Genomic DNA, 17,222 nt, shown 5'->3' with positions numbered 1-17,222 from the left:
GATCGGCAGCGGGTGGCAGCGCGGGGTCTGCCGGTACCTCTGGCAGCAGCCTCCGGCCTCGGCGCGCTGTCAGGCGGCCTCCCGCGGCGGCGGAGCCGGCGGCCGCAGCAGTGTTAGTGGTGCACGGCGACGAACAGCCGCGCAGCACGAGCAGGGGCTGCTGCTGCTCCCCCCGGGGGTGCCCCCCCTGTTCCGCGTCCGGCGTTTTAACTTGGCTCCAGCGCAGGGGAGAGCACGGCCGCCTGCTCCGGCTGCCGGGTCCGCCTGGCCAGCAGCACAGGCGTCCTCTCCTGCAGGAGGCCCCACGCTCCCTTTCAGCTGCTCCTCTTTGCTGCATCCACAGTTTCTTAGAGCTGCTGAAACTGCACGGAGGAGCAGCAAGGTCTCCAACGAAAATGCTGACTTACAGAAGAGAGCTTTGCAGCAGTTCTCCTAGGCACTGGTGACAGGGCTGAAGCAAGCCCCGGCTGAAAAGCGTTCGGACCGGGGCTGGCTCTTCCACTGTGAAACGCTGCTCTCCCAGATCGTGCCTGGCTTGCTCCAGGTGTGTTTCCACCTGTTCCACTATAACTATGGGTCTGTAACACAGGAATACTGGTGCCTGCTGCATTTACTGCTGTGCTATGAGCAAAGCAGGGCTGACAAGATGAGTACAGCAGAGAAGGATGAGGGACAAGTGGAAGCCGCACCGATGAAACTGGGCATACAGGAGTTAAGGCAACACCGTGGAGAAAGCACACTCCTAAGGAGGAAATAGGCTGGGCCCTGGGCATTCAGTAGCAGCACCGCTGTTCTCCACTGTGGATGCAGGGGACGTGAACTTGAGTCCTGTAGAGCTCTTTTGTAGCCCTTCATGGCCTGGGGTTTCCGTCTGCTGTGGCAGCCAGCTCGGTTACAGGTCTACGAGCATCTAGGAAGTTCATCTATAGCTGTGCCTCTCTGGGGGTACACTGGGGCAGTTCATAAGTCTCCCTGCAGAGGGGCTCAAGCTCAGTCATCCTACCTTTTATTCTGCATCATACTTTATCAGCCAAATGGAAACTGCAATGCTCCCTTTCATTTTGCATCAGCCAGTACTTAAGCCACCTGACTTCCAGCTTGGCCTGTCTGTGTGGGGTAGTCACAGCTTCTGAGCAGGGAAGCGGAGGAACACACAGCACCCGCTTGCCTCCCATGGAATCGTGTATGCAGTGGCAGAACCACTAGAAAGCCTAAAGGGTCGGGATACTCAGGCTTTCCTCCTTCCCGTCTCTTTAAGTCTCTGAAAACTGGTAGCACAGGGGCCTAGAATAACTTTTGTGTTGTTGCTCCAGAACCATGGGTGACAAGGAGAAACAGGCAGATACGCTTCCCAGTCCCACACCCAGACAAACCAGCGTCAAAGACAGGTTTGCAGCACACTTTGAGCACACTCACTGCGGGCAGCAAGGACCCCATGGCCACTGCCAGAGGCAAGAGATAGACCCAGTCCCAACAGCTAGGATTAGCCGCAGCTCTCTGTCAAGAGAAGCAGTTTATTATGTAAAGAGAGGAGTAACCATCTGTCATGCCTATAGGGTCACACCCTGCTACCAGCCAAAAGCCCAACACTAAAAATGCTTTATTACTAGCACCTTTGGCAGCCTCTGCATTGATACCGAAATGCTTTTCCTGCATCACCTGCATGTCCAGGATTCCTCAGGAGACAATAAGCCCATCTTAAATGTCCTCCTTTTACCAGCACTCCCCCAGTATACGCCAAGGTAGAATACAGTAATACAGTTATCCACCCAAATCCATTCCCTCCCCTCCAGCCTGTTGCTCCCACTGCAGCCCCGTGAAAGTGGTAGGGGCAGCTTGCATCCTTTGTGCAGTTTTCTGGCTTGGGACAGGACTCGGGCCCTGGGAGAAAAGTAGAGAGGCAAGGAAGCCACGCAGGGACGTTGGCTATAAAGAAATCACAGAAGGCAGTAGACACAATCTCCTCTTTGCTGCTGTTCTGGGGCTGCATCCCAAGACTGTGCCTGAAGGAAAGGTTAACCGTCCTAGATGACGGGCTGTAATCCCCCTTCTGTCTGACCAGAGCGCTGGTCCCTTCTGCCCTTTAAGTCTACAACCCTCATTCATCCCTTTCCCCAGTGGGCCCAGGGAAGAGAGGTGCTGCGCTGCCCTCGACACAGCACAGCGCCTGCTCGCGCCTGGGCTGGTGCTGGGGGCTGTGCCAGCCGGCAGGAAGGGTCGAGCAGGGCCACCCTCTCTGCTTGCTGCTACCACAACCCTGGCCAGACTCCTTCCCTCACAAATACTGGAGTCTGAGGGGCAGAAGGGACCACTGCTCCTAGACCCCATACTTTGCTGCTGTTTCTTGCTCATAAATTTGAGTCAGACTTGGGAAATTCTCCAGACCAGAACAGCAAGGGTCTTCCTCCTCTGCAAAAGCATAGTCACCTGGATGTGTTTCACCAAGCAATGCCCGATGCCTGTCCAACAAGGACTTCTCAAGTCCTCCCTGAACCTCTCTTGTGTCAAGCAAGGGCTGACTTTCCTCCTGGGTCTCACGCAGGACAAGCTAGGTGAGATGGGACAAGATCGGAGCCACAAGCCACACCAGATGACTCAGTGTTTCCCTTTAGTCTTGTATTCTAAAGAACTAGGAATGCAACTGCATGAAGCAGCCCCTAACTTTTTTCTAGGTGTTCTCCCCTTCTAGCATTAGCAGTGCAACACCTTCAAAGGAACAGGAAGAAAAAAGAAAGGGTCTAGAAAATACCAGAGAGACATAACTGTGCCAACACAAGGTGACACTGAGGGCTGCTGTGCCACATTTCACCAGCCCAGGGGCCCTACTGGGAGAAATGCTGTCTGGAAGGGACAACCAGTCCACCACAACACAGCTGGATTGCACAAGCTGAAGCAGAGCAGTCACTGTCAACAGGCTTCAACACTGCAGCCCAAGGAGGAGGTACAGCCTAATGCAACGAAAGGTGCTGAGGAAGAGTCCTACTGCCACACGGTAGCCCGGCACCTCGGTACAAAACCCTGCTTGAGTCCAAGGGAAGGGTACAGAAGGTGGCTTTCTCCAGAGGAGGTTGTCCTTGACTTCAGCTCTGCTCCCAGCTGCCCCAGGAGCAGTGCAAAGAGCAAGGAGAGCATCGGGGAGCACAGTGACACTGAAACATATCCGTGGGCACATGGGAGCAGATTCTGCCCATGGAGAGCATGAAGAGGTGTCAGAGGGAAAAGGGAGCACTCACTACCCCTCCACCTGCCCACCCACCCAAGCCAGGCTAGCAGCAAAGGAGGGACAGTGAGAGCAGTTCACAGTTCCCCAAACCAGACAGAGCAGAGAGAAAGGGCGGCCGGCAAAGAGAGAAACAGAGCGTGGTCCAGAGGTTCACACCATCTGTCTCTCAAAGTCAAGGCAGATGGGAGATGGGGCAGAGGCACTTTGGTCCCTTCTGAGAGGTGCTTTAGGGCCCAGCCTCTAACATGGTGCACAGCACTGCATTTGTGTGGCAGCATCTGCTCTAGCTAATAAAGACAGTGACGAGACAAGCTCTGACAGCAGATGCAAGATGGGGCAGGAGGGATCCAGGCCTGGTTCAAACCTTTGAGACCAAAAGGCATTCCGAAACCTCTTTTAAAAATCCTATTAGAAACCATTTCTGCATGGGACACCACAAACACTGCCTGAGTCCTAGAAGTATCCAAGGCTTCTGGACAAACGATGCCCTTGAAGCTCTGATGATGGTATCACCCCTGCCCAACAGAGAACAGCAATGCCAGGGACAGTTTGCACCAACCCCACTACAGGTTAAAGACCCTGTTCTACAGCATTGCACTGCCCCACAGCTGCTGCAAGCCAAGAGCCAGGTATGGGGGACACCAACATTCAGAGTGAGCGTTTTCCTTAGACAAAAAGAAAGGGCATGGAGGAGACTGATGTTCAGCACAGCCAGACTACCGCAGTCTGGTCAGTTCTTCTTGCTGCTGGGGCTCTTACTGGTGAACAGACTGACTTTGCTGGCAGATGCCACGGACAGGGAAGGAGACTCCAGCTTCACCTTATCCAGCAAAGTCTTCTTTATGGCTGCTGGGGAGATCTTCTCTTGGTCTGCCAGATGCTGCAACTCCCTGCAATGAGGTGGTGAGAGAGAAAGACATAGCAAAAGAAAGAGACAGGGAGTGTGGGGGGCAAGTTTTACAGGCTCTTTAGGACGTCCTAGATGCCCACCTTGTCCGGATGCAGGAAGCCTCCACAGCATTGATTAAGAGTGAGCGAAATCCACCGCTCTCCAGGAAGTGCAGGGCATGGATGGTGGCTCCCCCGGGCGAGCAGACGTTGTCCTTCAGCTGACCAGGATGCTGCTCAGATTCTAACAGCATTTTGGCAGCACCCTGCAGCGAGGAAAAGAAAACAGCTGCCAGAGCTCTGACTGAGGAACCGACTGTCAAATACTCTTGTTCTCCACTGCATAGAGCAGCACCTAACACTCACAGTGGGCAAAACTGGGCTCCTGCCTGACAGCCATTAGCAGGCTGCCAAAACACTTTTCAGAGCTGAAAAACCCTGCAGAGGAGTCACAGTTCCCCAGGCCCCAGCTCCCACACCACCATCAGCGCCAGCAGATTGCTGCAGACACTTCCTACGTCCCCTCACCAGGAACCTGTGTGCAGTCAAACCAAACCCCTTTATTTAAAGTAGATTCAGTAAGAGGACTGAGATCGTTTCAAACCATGATGTGCAGAATACTCTGCGCAGAGCAGGCACAGCCTCAAATGTGTTCTGGAGGAGGAAATACTGACCAGCAAAGCCTGTGCTCCAAGTCGAACAGCCAGCCTGCGGGGAAGTCCCATTTTCACTCCCCCATCTGCCAGAGCATCCAGAGCAGTGAACGCCTGAGACAAGACAGAGGAAGAAGGTAACTGAAATCTCTACTTCAAGACTGACATTCTCAGGGAGGAGAGAATCCGGGGCTCCAGGATCACACCATGACTCCTGTCGCTTACAGACTTGACAAAAGCCTCCCCCTTTACTGCATGGGTGCCATGCTAGGCTTCCCTCCCACTAGTTCCAGCTCAGGAGAGGGGGGAATGGGAGAAATTCAGCTTCTGTGCCACACTAACTATAGGCCCACGTTTTGCAACATGGACACGTGGACATTGCACACTGGCTACGGACTTCAGACTCATCCGACTGGTAACAGGACTTCTGTTGTTGACTCAAACTGGTTATAAACTGGATACCTGGATTACATGTCCCATCGCGAACGCAGCAATGAGAAAAACAAGAAATGACAAACTGAAGTTGCACAGACTTTCACCGCATGCAAAGCCTACTGCTCTCCCCAAGACCGTCACAAGTTGAGGAAGTAGCACGTACATACGCAGGGCCACTGCCGCTGAGCCCCGTTACAGCATCTATCAGGTCCTCTTCCACCTCAGTGCAGAAGCCTACACTGGCCATCAGTTGTTCCAAGAGCTTCCCATCCTCCACGTCCGCATGAGTCCCAGTGGCATAGACTGTAGCACCTTCCCGGACAATCACAGGAGTGTTGGTCATGCACCTGATCACTTTTGGTGTGGGGCAGAAGGTAGAGAGTTTCTTAGGGCAGAAAATTATTGGAGACAGAAAGAAAGAAGGGAGAGAGAAAAATGAGCTTTAGTGCGTATTTGGCATATCAAATAGGCTGTCTAGGAAGGGACTCCCCAGGGGCAAGAACAACACAAGCAGAGGGAAAAGAGACTCCTGTATTCCAAATTCCCTGCTTTGAGCCAAAACGGCCAAAAGTTAAATGTGAAGCCTTTAGTAGTGCCAGCAAACAGGAATCTGGGCAGAGCTGCTGTTGAGAACAATACCCTGAACGCCTCATTCCCACATCAACTCACAAGTCTCCAAAACAGCTCCCGCAGATGCTTAGCACAAAGTCTGCAGAAATTCAGGGGAGATGACCCACCTCTGCCGGGAGAAAAAAGATCCGATAGCACCTCGTGTGATAAGAGAGCTGGCATAAAGACTCTTACAGCTTTTTCTGACGAGGACAGGCAAAGGCGACCCAAAGCAACCAGCTGGCTGCGGCAGGAGTTTAGTCCCGGGCAGCGCAAGCAACGCCTGTCCCTCGCATCGACTCCCGGGGGCTGGAGCGCCGGGGCCGGCTCACGGCCCGCTCCCGCACGGTCTGCCCTGCGGCAGACGCCTCCCAGGCGCCGGGAGCCCGCTACGGCGCGGCTCCGCGCGGCGGCAGGCCCGGCCCGGCCCGGTCCCGGGCGGGCCCCCAGCCCGCGCCGCCCCTCACCTTCTCGATGGAGCGGATGGTGACGCCGGCCGCGCAGGAGACCACGATGTGGCGGGCCTCGATGTCCGGGCCCACCTCCTCCAGGATGAAGGGGATGATGGGGGGCTTCACGGCCAGGAAGAGGACGTCGCTGCTCTTCACCGTGTCCTTGTTGCTCACCGTGAAGTTCACGCCCATTTTCTGCACCGGTTGGGGAGAAACGGGACCGCTGTCGCCCGGGGCGGCCCGCCGGGGGAAGCGCCGCCGCCCGGCCCCCCGCCGCCCGCCCGCACTCACCCGCAGCCCGCTCACGGTGGGCAGGTCGGTGTCCGGGGAGCTCGCCGTGATCTTGTGCGCGGCCAGGACCCCTGCGAACGGCACCGCGCGTCAGCCCGGGCGGCTCCGCACCACCCGCCCGCCCGCCCCCCGCGCCCCGCGCCCACCTGCCGCCGTGAAGCCCCTGGCCAGGGCGAGGGCGAGCTGCCCGGCCCCGATGAAGCCCACGCTCATGGCGCGGCGCAGCAGCGGCGGCGGCGGCGGCGGCCCGAGCCCACCTGCACCCGCGCCGCGGTCCACGTGGCCGCGCGCCGCGCCGGGAGGCGGTGACGCGTGGCAGCGGGGCGGGGCGTCGGCGCGCAGCAAATCGGCGGGCGGAGGGGTGGGGCCGCGCCGGCCCTCCGCCACTCAGGGGCGAGGGGCGGCGCCACCGGCGCGGCCCTCGCCAGCTATTGGGGCAACGGGCGCTGGGTGTTGCATCATCCACCGCCTACAGAGGCCGCTGGGGGCCAGCCGCCGCGCCGCCAGGCGGTGCTCTCCTCCCGCCGCAGCCGCCGCGGCGCGCGCCCTTCTGGAAGCTTCGGGCGCCGCAGCCAGGGCTCCGGGCCGCGAGCGGGAGGGGCCTGCGGCCTGCGGGGGCCGCCGCCGCCGCCGCCGCCTCGCCCGTGGGGGCTGCCCCCCCAGCAGCGTCCCGGCCGCTGCCGCCCCTCCGGCCCGGCGCCAGCGCGGGCCCGGCCCCGGGGCCGCCGCGCCCGCAGGCCTGGGTGGCGGCGGTGGAGGGCGGGCTCGGGCCCTTCCCAGCTGCTGCCCCGGCCGTTCCTGGGCCGCTCCTGCCCGCGCCCGACTCCGCGGAGCCGAGCGCGTCCCCGGCGGAATGCGCGGCCCGGCTCGGAGGGCCGAGCCCCCCGCGGGCCGGGGCGCGGCGGGGGGAGAAGGGGCTCTTGCTCCGCCGGCGCTTTGCGGCGTCCCTCCTCCGCCGTCCTCTCGCCCTCCCTCCCTCCCTCCTCCTCCTCCTCCTCCTCCTCCTCCTCCTCCTCCTCCTCCTCCTCGGCCGGCCGCGGGCGGGAGGTGGGTGCCCGGGAAGCGCCGGGGAGCGGTTCTGCCGCCCCGGAGCGCTTCCCTCTTCCTGCCCGGGCAGGTTCTTGTCTTGCTGGGGAAGGGCTCGGGCAGCCCTTGGTCCTGGGATGGTGGCTTTCTCCTTTTCTTGGAATTACCTGTCGATTTCTGAATGAAGGGGTTTTCCTACGCTTGAACCGGGGTGGAAATTTTGTGACCCCGTAACCAGGCAAGTTATGTCAGCCCAACCAAGAGATGATAACCAGCAACCAGATAAGTTAGGTCAGCACAACCAACCAATGACCGCAACAAGTGTTGTGGCTGCCATGCAGGAAGGCGTGGACGTACGCAGGCCGAAGGCATGTTTGGTCCCACCCGCGGCAGGAGCGCTAACGCGTGCTTCAGAGAGGCGCCCCGCCGTGTGGCTTCGCTCAAAGGTCCACAGTAACGGACTGTGAAGAGACGGAGACACTTTGAAATATGTCGCTATAAAAACCAGGCGCCAGCCAGTGCTTGTTTTCCTAAATGTAATCTTACCACGCTGGTTTTGGTTTTTTTCCTCTCCTTTGGCTTTTTTCTTGCTCCTTTATTGACAGAAATAAATCTCAGTGTATCTATCTCCTGCAGATTAATGTTCCTAAACATTGTCTTTTGGGGAGACTGAATCCCAGTCTTCAGAAAGAGAAGGGGAAAAAAAAAAAAGGACCAAACCAAAACCCAACCCATTAAAGATTCAGATTTTCTTATATATTTTTTTTTTTTTTTTTCAGGTTAGAATCCTCTAGGAGGTGCCTAGATTGGCTGCAAATACAAATCTGTAATTCTAAATGAATGCACGTATATTCTGACATAAGTTTACAAAAAAAGTTGAGTATGATCGGTGTTTCAGGAAGCTCGTTTTGTGGCAGAAGACAAGTTACTTGATCATGATTTATTAAGGGGAAAGACAAGCTCTGGAAATAGAGGGGTTTTTAATTAACTGAATCATGACAGGGTTGGTTGTTAAAATCATATTAGGCAGATATGGGATGTTCTCTGTCTTAGATTGGGTAATCTCATAGTTTCCAATGGTTAGTGAGTGTTTTAACCACTGAAGCATGAGGTTTTGATTTTTTTTTTTCTCCTAAAAGAGTGGATTGTTGTCCACACAATCTTTTTTTGCCATTTTGACCATGCTAACATTTTTTGCTCAGTCTTTGGCTGGCAGATGAGAAAGCTAAATCTGAACACACTGTTCTTGGCAATGACTTGTCTTTCCACTCCTCCAGTCAGTGGTGTCATGATTTCCATGTTAAATTCTACTTCCTCCTTATTATGAAGGCACTAAATTTTACCCCCATTGTTTCCCGGTTACCTGTTTCTCTCAGGCCTTTCTTTATGCCCCTGGCCCTGTATAAGTTGCATCAACTTGTGTCATTAGCAGATTTTATCATATTCCTGCTAGTTGCTCCTCCTTGGTGCGAAATCTTCACAGCAAAAAGCAAGCAAATGCATAGCAGAAAAAACGCGTTAACCAGCCGAGGAGCGTTTCGACAGGCTGCACGTGCAGCGTGTCTGTGGGGACCAGCGGCCCCTGCCCGTCGCTGACGTCCCTCTCCCTGGCCCCTCGGAGCCACTCCGGGGTCTACAGGAAGGTGCTTCATAAAGCAGTATTCCTGGTTTTGCAGGTTTGTGTTTTGTAACGGAAGCCATGATGGTTCACAGTCACCTATGTGATTTTCAGTGCTCTGTAATAACAAAAAGTAATTTTCAGGTGCGACACAGCTTAATTTGTCCAGGTTGACAGGTTTAAAAAGCATGCATCATAAATGCTCAAGGTTCCTTTTGTGTGCAGTGGCTCTCTGTACACTACCTCCTCCAATACAAATGGATTTCTTTTCCCAAGTTAGCATTTCTTATTTGTACAACCCCTTAATTTGTTTGGGTGGCAAGAAATAAAGCACTCTAATATCCTGGTCTATATCTATAGTAGGTAGTCTTGGGTCTAGTCCTAGAACAAGCTGGCCAGCCTCTTGTTGGACCATTATCTTCCAGACTTCCTGCCCTTCATGGGGACTTGGGGAAGAGAAAAACCCCTTGGAAGGCTGTTCAGTGCATTCCCTTTATGCTGGATACTGATTCTTGACCTGTTTCATGGGCTAGTAATTCCCGCTGCTAAAGGCCCGTTCTTACTCGGTAGCAGAATTATCCAACGCAATCTGTCCCAACAATTTTTTTTCCCTTGCTTTTCAAACCCCGTACAAAGCACTGATGAAAAGTAAGTTTCCTTCCTTTTTCCTGAGTGACTCTGCTACAAAGAATGTCGGTCAGAGGTCTCGGCCGTCTTGTGTATATACTTTTTTGGGGCTGCGTTCAGGCTTCATACATCAAAATAAATTGAGCTGTGCTTTCTGGCAGAAAGCAGAAGGGCTATGTCTGGTGAAATAAAAGCTGTGCGGAGAGCAAGATGAAAGTATACAAATCTCTGGAGATGTAGTGTGTAAGTCTGCCATTCAGCTTTATTTTAATTTGGTTAAAAAATAAATCTTGCTTCTGACAGTCAGCTACTTTAGATTTTAATCAAACCTATCTAGTCTGCATGCTTTCTGCACAAGTACTCAGGCTGCTTTGGTTTCTCGCTGGATCAGAAATGAAGAACATTTCTTCCTATTAAGCTTGAAATCTGAGCTATGCAATGTGGGACTTCAAAGTGAGTGTTTTGTCAGGGATGGGTCAGAGAAATGCAGCTTGTTGGTGACGCAAAGAGCTCGGGAATCCTAGCGCCTGATCTGGTCTGAGGCAGCGCTCCCAATTTGTTACCATTGTATGCAAGTTTTGTCATGTCCCATCCCATCCGTGCCCCCCCCCAATTTGGTCTTTTATGCAGTGCTGTGAGATCAATTAATCTCTGCATCCCTTTCCCTCCTCCCCCCAGAACTTATCTTTAAGCTTCCAGAAAAAAAATTCTTGACATCAGTATAAAGAAATGGTGGCATGTGAAACGAGACAAAGCACGTGCCAAGGGACCTTCTGGTCCTGCTCAAGCGAGGATGTCAAGTTACACACTGTTATTTTGCAGTTCGGCTCTGTTCTGCACCCTGTTTCTTGGCAGTAGAGCCCTGATTTCGCAAATTTTCATTTCTGTAATGACTCAGTATTTGCTAAATAGGAATATCCCATGCTCCCCCCCCAAGGTGCATGCTCAAGGGTATTCTTTTTCTGTGCTAAAGTGCAAAGGAGAGGAGAGGAAGGGAAAGGACTGGTAATCTTCAAAATACCATTACAGCTATAACGTTCTCAGAAACATCCTGACTGGAACTTCCCACACTTGCAAGCATTTCATGTCTCACCACACAGCCCAAACTAACCCAAACTTTGAGGGGTTGTTTTTCATCTCCAGAACTGGTGTTCCTTGATGCAGCTTTTAACTTTCCCACTTCCTGGGTAGTCACTTGATTACAGTTAAACGTTGGTAACAGTTTCAAAATCCTTGGTGTCTTTCCTAATATTTGGCTCAGTAATCCAGTAGCCTGCAGACCCCCTGTGGCAGCAAGCCTTTCTGCCACCTGGAGACGAAAGGCCATTTTGCGTACTTTGAGCTGCATCGTTTCTTCGCTCTGGCACCAGGCGGCTGAGGCAGATGTCGAACGATGGGGGAGGTGGGCTTCTCCCAGCATCAGCTGCAGCCCACCCACTACAGGTCCTTACTTTCCCGGTCCAGTCAGTCTTGACCTTGAAGTTTGGTTGATGGTTCTTGTGCGCATGCCTGATCAGTGCATCCCTTCTCTGCATCCCGTCTCCTGCTGCATCCCCGACTGCTGTTGGTTACGCCTCTGGGACGGCTTTGCAGCAGCAGACCCGCATTTCAGAGGTGCGAGACAAAGCGGATGCGCTGGGAGTACGCCAGGTCCACAACATAGAGCAGCAGGTTCACGTAAGTGAAGATGGCAATCACCAGCTGGCTGTCCCAGGGGCACCTGCCCTTGGCGCAGAGGCCGGGGCGCTGCGGGGAGCCGTACTTGCTGTCGAAGCAGAACACCGGCCAGATGACTGCTGCGCTCACGTACAGCAGCACGGCCCCGAAGGTATACACGACCACGGAGCGCTCGAAGGGGAACCACAGCAAGGCGGTCTTACCTGTGACGCTGAAGGCCACCACCACCACCGTCACCACAAAGCAAAAGCTGTAGACGGCCACACACCACTGTGTGGCCACGTATCTGCCATGCTGGCTGTCGTTCACCAGCGCCCCAAAGATGATGCAGGCCACGAAGGCCTGCACGATTTTCAGGAGCCCGGAGACGGTGGCCATGTAGCTGGTGACTTGTCCCGGTTTTGCCCTGGTTAAGAACACCTCGGCGGCATACGCAACGAAGAGGAGGCCTGCAAAGACGCTGGCTGCGATGCGGAAGTCTCTCACCTCACAGCCGATGGGGTAACAGCCAAGCTGGACAAAGTAGAGCGGGTAGATCACCGCGGCCGTGACAGACATGAGTGTGGCGAGCATGGCGAAAGCAGCAGTGAAGTTTCCCCAGGATATGCTCAGGCAGCTGTGCAGATGCGTGAATTCGCAGGTGATGATGAAGACAGTGATGGCGAAACAGAAGGTCCAGACAAACATGCAGAAAGTGCCATATGCTGCGCTGAATCCCCCCCGGTGGGCTACGAGGCTGAACGTGGTGCATCCAAATGTCATCTGCAGCAAACGAGCTATTCCCACAGGGGATGTCACAGCAGCGGTGTTCAGATATGGCCCTCCCGTGCTTTCCATCATCTTTCCAGTCCAGCAGACAATGCACTTAAAGCCCCCCCCAGATGTCCTCTCAGGCTTTTGCTCCTTTGTCCTGAGTCACACCTGGTACTGGATCAATAGAGCGGCAGCTCAAATCCCTGCCTTGTCTCTACCAGTATCGGTAGGTGCGCTGTGTGACGCTGAGTGTGCGTTTCTGGCAGCCTCTCAGCGCAGACTTGCTGGCTGCAGGGAGGTTACTGGCTGGCTCTGCCCACCAGCTGCAATCTCAGGGTGCCGCGATCAGCTCGCTCCGCTTTCTCGGGTCTGAAACCTGCCCCGTGTTCTGTCCTTTCACCATCTCCCTTCCCACATGATGGCTGAAAGGATCGCTTTCTCCCTGGAGGCTGACATTTATTCCATTTTAGCTCTGCAGCTGTAGCTCTCTGTTGAGCCGTTTGCAGGAACCTAGGAGTATAAATAGGGGCTATATTAATAGTTCTGGAATGAGTCCTGCCCCCCTCAACTGCTGTGAGTGGGTGTTATTTAACACTGAAACTGCGAGCTCCATCAGACACTCTTAATTGTCCTTCTGCTATTCCTCTAGAAATGTTTGGGTCACTGGAATGCTGCTGTTCTCCCAGCAGCCGCCCCACACCGTGGGGCTGTCTGTGGAAGCGGGCTGCAGAAACAGGAGCTCAGTCCTGCAGACGCAAGGCCCCCTGAGCAGGGGCATAAGCCCGAAGGCATCACAAGCCCTATAAAAGGATTTAGGCCAGAGGCTATGATAAAAGCTGACTCACTTTGCTCCATTTGATCTGGAGCAGTAATATATTTACCTGCTGTGAAAGGCCCTGCTGTGCTTTGAGCATTAGTGAGAGCACGTGGCTGTGAAGATTTTGAGCACCAGTCCTTACCATCTCCTTAAACTCTTCCCTGTCTCTGTTTTACTTATATGGGAACCAGTTATTCTTGTACCTCTGAACGCCAAAACCAAATACAATTGTAAAAAAAAAAAAAAAAAAAATTGCTTTGATATTCTCAGCTCTGTTTTGGAACACAGATTTCAATATGTAGCGTCAAACCCTCCCTCCTGTTGGACCAAAGCTTTCCCAGGTAGCCATTTTTGGTATACATTTCCCCAGACTTGGTCTCTACCCATAAGTCTCTTAATTCTAACTCTAAAAGCCCCAAAGAAAATCTCTGATGTAGTTTCAAAATGGGAAAAATGAAAAACACAACATAGTAGAAAAATTCCTCACTTACCTCATGGCAGCATTGCTGACTCCTCACCAGCAGACCAGCCCTCACTGTGCTGGTCCCAGTATGGAAGCAGGATCATCCCAGGAGCTCTGCACAGCTGCAGGGAGTCAGCGTGACCGAGGGCCAGCCCAGCCCAGAGCCTTAAAAGCGTTCTGAATGGTTCAAGGTAGTCATCAGCTGTCCTGAGAAAGTCTGTAACTTCCTATCTGGGAATTATAATCAACCCTCGTGCTTGGTAACAATAATAATTGCTTAATATAATTGTTTCGTATTTATATGTTCATGTAATGATGTGACACCCACCAATGAGTTGCCACAGGCAGTGCTAGATACTACAAAGAAGAGCTGACAAAAGAGAGCGTCTGCTCCAATTTATGATCTTAGCATGCAGTTCTGGGGCAGCCTGGGTTTGTCCAGGTGAAGGATGCTGCTCCCCCTTCTCCCATGACCCTTCCTTGTGCTGTGTCTGGGGACTCAGGCGGGCCGGTTTGGGGAGCTCAGACAGCTGAAAGCTCCCAGACTCCATGGAAGAATATCCATTCTCAGCAATTTGCTGCCTGCAAGGTCTGCAGGCACCAACGCTGCTGGCAGGCAGGACCACCACCTGGGATGTGCGACTGCAGCAGCTCATGCTGCTGGGAAGCGCGCCTTTACGCGAGTCTCTGCTTGGATAAAGCCGATGCAGCACATCCAGTTTCTGGCTGCTTGTTCCCACCCCTCCACCCTCCTCCCCTGCTCTTACACATCTTGCCTACGCAACTGCTCTGCGAGCTGGATCAGGATAGTAATCTCTGATTTAAAAAAGAACAGCAGAAAACTTGCATCTGAGAGGGATTACGTTTAACCTGCAGTCATCACTGGTCTGATTTACGCTGCAGATGTGCATGGTTGTATCCACACAGCAGTAGCATTGACAGACAGCAGCCAGGACCAGGGGATTGGACAGGAACTATTTAAGCTAGTATTGCTGCTGCAAGTCACTTGTGATCCAGCTGTGGCTTAAGACAAGACACAAATGGAGACAGACATAGGTTATAGCAGGATTGTTTACAGTGAAAAGCAGTGGCTACAGCACTCCAGGAGCTCACAGCATTATGTAGGCCAGGGATAACTTTACGGAATGATTCGCGTGCCAACAGTACAAATTTTGTGGATGTTAGATAAAATGTGCTTACCTTCAGCTTTGTCACCATCTTGTAACCTCAGTGTCTCTTTCACGAAAATCCCTTCCATTTTCCTTAAAAAGGCCTCTGGTGCTAAATGTAGAAAACCTGCATTTGAGGTGGAAGTTGCACAATTAACATCACAACAACCAGGAAGTGCAGCAAGAGAGCCAAGGAGCTCCAGGTGAACATGCTCTCACCCTGAGGTCTTGCCCTTCCTGACTCTATGTTAATCCTTCACCTCTAGCAGAAGTTTTCCAGACTTTACTGGCAGCATGTTACTGTCTGTATTGTGGCATGTCCTGTGAAACAGAGGGGCTGTGTTACAAGGCAAAGCTATTGCTGCTGTTGGACTCCCACCCATCTTGCCTGGGGACACTGCTTTGCTGTCCCTGTGCAGTCTCAGTACTCCATCAGTGATGCTCTGTTGCACCTAAACACAGCTGAAATCACACTCATCATTTTTCTTCTTAAGCCCTAGCAGGAGCCCCTCTAGATCCTGCCCCCCCAATGCTCCTCACTGTAGCATTTGGCTTCAACTGTACAACACGGGCTACATGGGGTCAGCGAGGAAAAGTTTATATATGACAGTCAAGCGGCTGTACTGAACTCCATAGTGGCAGGAGAAGAGCCATCTTACAGTTTATAGCTGTGCTGGTTTTGTCTGGGATAGAGTTAATTTTCTTTACAGTAGCTAGTATGGGGCTGTGTTTTGAATTTGTGCTGAAAACAGTGTTGATAACACACTGATGTTTTAGTTGTTGCTGAGTAATGTTTGCACTAGTCAAGGACTTTTCAGCTTCCCATGCTCTGCCAGGCGCACGGGACGTTGGGAGGGGGCACAGCCAGGATAGTTGATCCAAACTGGCCAAAGGGCTATTCCATGCCATATGACATCATGCTCAGTATATAAAGCTGGGGAAGAAGAAGGAAGGGGGGGACGTTCGGAGTGATGGCGTTTGTCTTCCCAAGTCACCATTATGCATAATGGAGCCCCGCTTTCCTGGAGATGGCTGCACACCTGCCTGCCGATGGGAACGAGTGAATTAATTCCTTGTTTTGCTTTGCTTGCGTGCATGGCTTTTGCTTTACCTATTCAACTGTCTTTATCTCAACCCACGAGTTTTCTCACTTTTACTCTTCTGATTCTCTTCCCTATCCCACTGGGGGGGAGTGAGCAAGCAGCCCTATGGTGCTTAGTTGCCAGTAGCCCACTGTGTTATTGCTTACACCGTAACTTGCTGCATCACCTCCTACCTGACGAGGGGACCAATGCACTCACAAGCAGAGAGCAAGGGGACGCTCCATGTCAAGGCACACTTGAGGACAACTGCTTGCAAGACCCTGGTGCCACAGGCTGATCATCACAATCCCTCCCCAGCTGCCCTGCATGCTGGCACCCAGCGGTGATGCCGGGGCTCAGAGCAGAGCTGGTCCCGCTGCCGGGCTTCTGCTTCCCATGAGAAATGGTGCCACTCTGGAGAGACCTTGGCACCGGGTGCTGGGGGCAGTGCCGGCAGAGGGCAATGGTCCCCAAAACGAACAGTGGGCAGGAGCAGTGCACCAGATGGACCACTGCCTTCTGCCGGGGTGTTGGGTTTGAATGTGCAGGTCTCCGGCTTCTGTGGATCCCCAGGGCCTCTGGGTGCTGCCAGCAGTCACATTTCCCAGCATCATACAGATGCACTGCCAAAGCACTAAAATTTTCTTTTCACTTTAAAAACATGTAAGCAGGTATCAGATAGAAGGTCATGAATTAGAAACCCACAGCTTGTTGCACTGCTCCTTTGAGACCCTGTTCTGCTGATCAGGGAAGACTCTGCCTGCACAGTTTAAGGTTTGTTCTGAAAGGAGATCCAGAGTCACAGACATTTGCTGGTGAATGGCACGCAGCTTTGCAATTAAATGAATGTTAACAAGTCCACATACCCACACATCAGACCAGTGGCTCCTAAATGGTAAATCACAGCATCTTACAAAGCGAGATGTTGATTGGCACAGAAGAGACCATGGCTACTAAACTATCCAGATTTTTAGCCTGGGTTCCACACAAGAGGTGTGCTGCCAAGGAGGATGGAGTAGCAAGGGCTAGCATGGGAGGCAAAAGCTTGATCAGCTTCTCCATGGCTGCAGGTATCAGATAGAAGGTCATGAATTAGAAACCCACAGCTTGTTGCACTGCTCCTTTGAGACCCTGTTCTGCTGATCTGATTGCTGTGGAACTGAGGAAGCAGCAGCAACAGCAATGCTGTCCCACTGCTCCTACCACCCTCTTGCAGTGTTTTCGCAGTAATGACACTGCCTCCACATTGCTCGTCCAAGGAATGGGGCACCTTTCCCCAGAACAGCCCTTCTGTGCCTTTCCTCTCTCCAGCGTGGCACTTCTTCCTCGCAGCTGCCCTCAGTCCAGCACGGAGCTCCAGCCAGTAAGACTGGCAGAAGGTAATTGTCCATGGTCTTCACTGCATCGCGGCTGGGTTTGGTGCACATTACTTGATCAGA

General features: G+C 53.2%; 2 protein-coding genes across 2 annotated transcripts; both read right to left on the bottom strand.

The window, feature by feature from the left end:
* Nucleotides 1-1,478: 1,478 nt before the first annotated feature.
* PYCR1 (pyrroline-5-carboxylate reductase 1) lies at nt 1,479-6,911 on the bottom strand. The gene is made up of 7 exons (XM_072880905.1): nt 6,698-6,911; nt 6,552-6,622; nt 6,276-6,455; nt 5,363-5,584; nt 4,786-4,878; nt 4,214-4,377; nt 1,479-4,113 (listed from the first exon to the last, which is right to left on the bottom strand). The coding sequence occupies exons 1-7, from the start codon at nt 6,762-6,764 to the stop codon at nt 3,954-3,956; spliced, it is 957 nt and encodes a 318-aa protein (XP_072737006.1). The 5' UTR covers nt 6,765-6,911; the 3' UTR covers nt 1,479-3,953.
* A 1,906-nt stretch (nt 6,912-8,817) lies between these two features.
* On the bottom strand, nt 8,818-14,169 carry MYADML2 (myeloid associated differentiation marker like 2). The gene is made up of 2 exons (XM_072881420.1): nt 13,561-14,169; nt 8,818-12,762 (listed from the first exon to the last, which is right to left on the bottom strand). The coding sequence occupies exon 2, from the start codon at nt 12,337-12,339 to the stop codon at nt 11,431-11,433; it is 909 nt and encodes a 302-aa protein (XP_072737521.1). The 5' UTR covers nt 12,340-12,762; nt 13,561-14,169; the 3' UTR covers nt 8,818-11,430.
* Between the last annotated feature and the right edge of the window lie 3,053 nt (nt 14,170-17,222).

This window comes from Ciconia boyciana, chromosome 16 (genome assembly GCF_034638445.1).
Source record: "Ciconia boyciana chromosome 16, ASM3463844v1, whole genome shotgun sequence".
In the NCBI taxonomy this organism is placed as follows: Eukaryota; Metazoa; Chordata; class Aves; order Ciconiiformes; family Ciconiidae; genus Ciconia; species Ciconia boyciana.
Note: the sequence above shows the minus strand (reverse complement) of the source record. Positions and strands in the feature narration are given on the sequence as shown.

Excerpts from the sequence above, each read along its gene's own strand:
- PYCR1 (XM_072880905.1), bottom strand. The coding sequence starts at position 6,764 with ATGAGCGTGGGCTTCATCGGGGCCGGGCAGCTCGCCCTCGCCCTGGCC. Across the intron at positions 4,378-4,785 it reads TTGGAGCACAGGCTTTGCTG|GGTGCTGCCAAAATGCTGTT; the intron begins GTCAGTATTTCC and ends TCCTCGCTGCAG. Across the intron at positions 4,114-4,213 it reads GCTTCCTGCATCCGGACAAG|GGAGTTGCAGCATCTGGCAG; the intron begins GTGGGCATCTAG and ends ACCTCATTGCAG.
- MYADML2 (XM_072881420.1), bottom strand. The coding sequence starts at position 12,339 with ATGATGGAAAGCACGGGAGGGCCATATCTGAACACCGCTGCTGTGACA.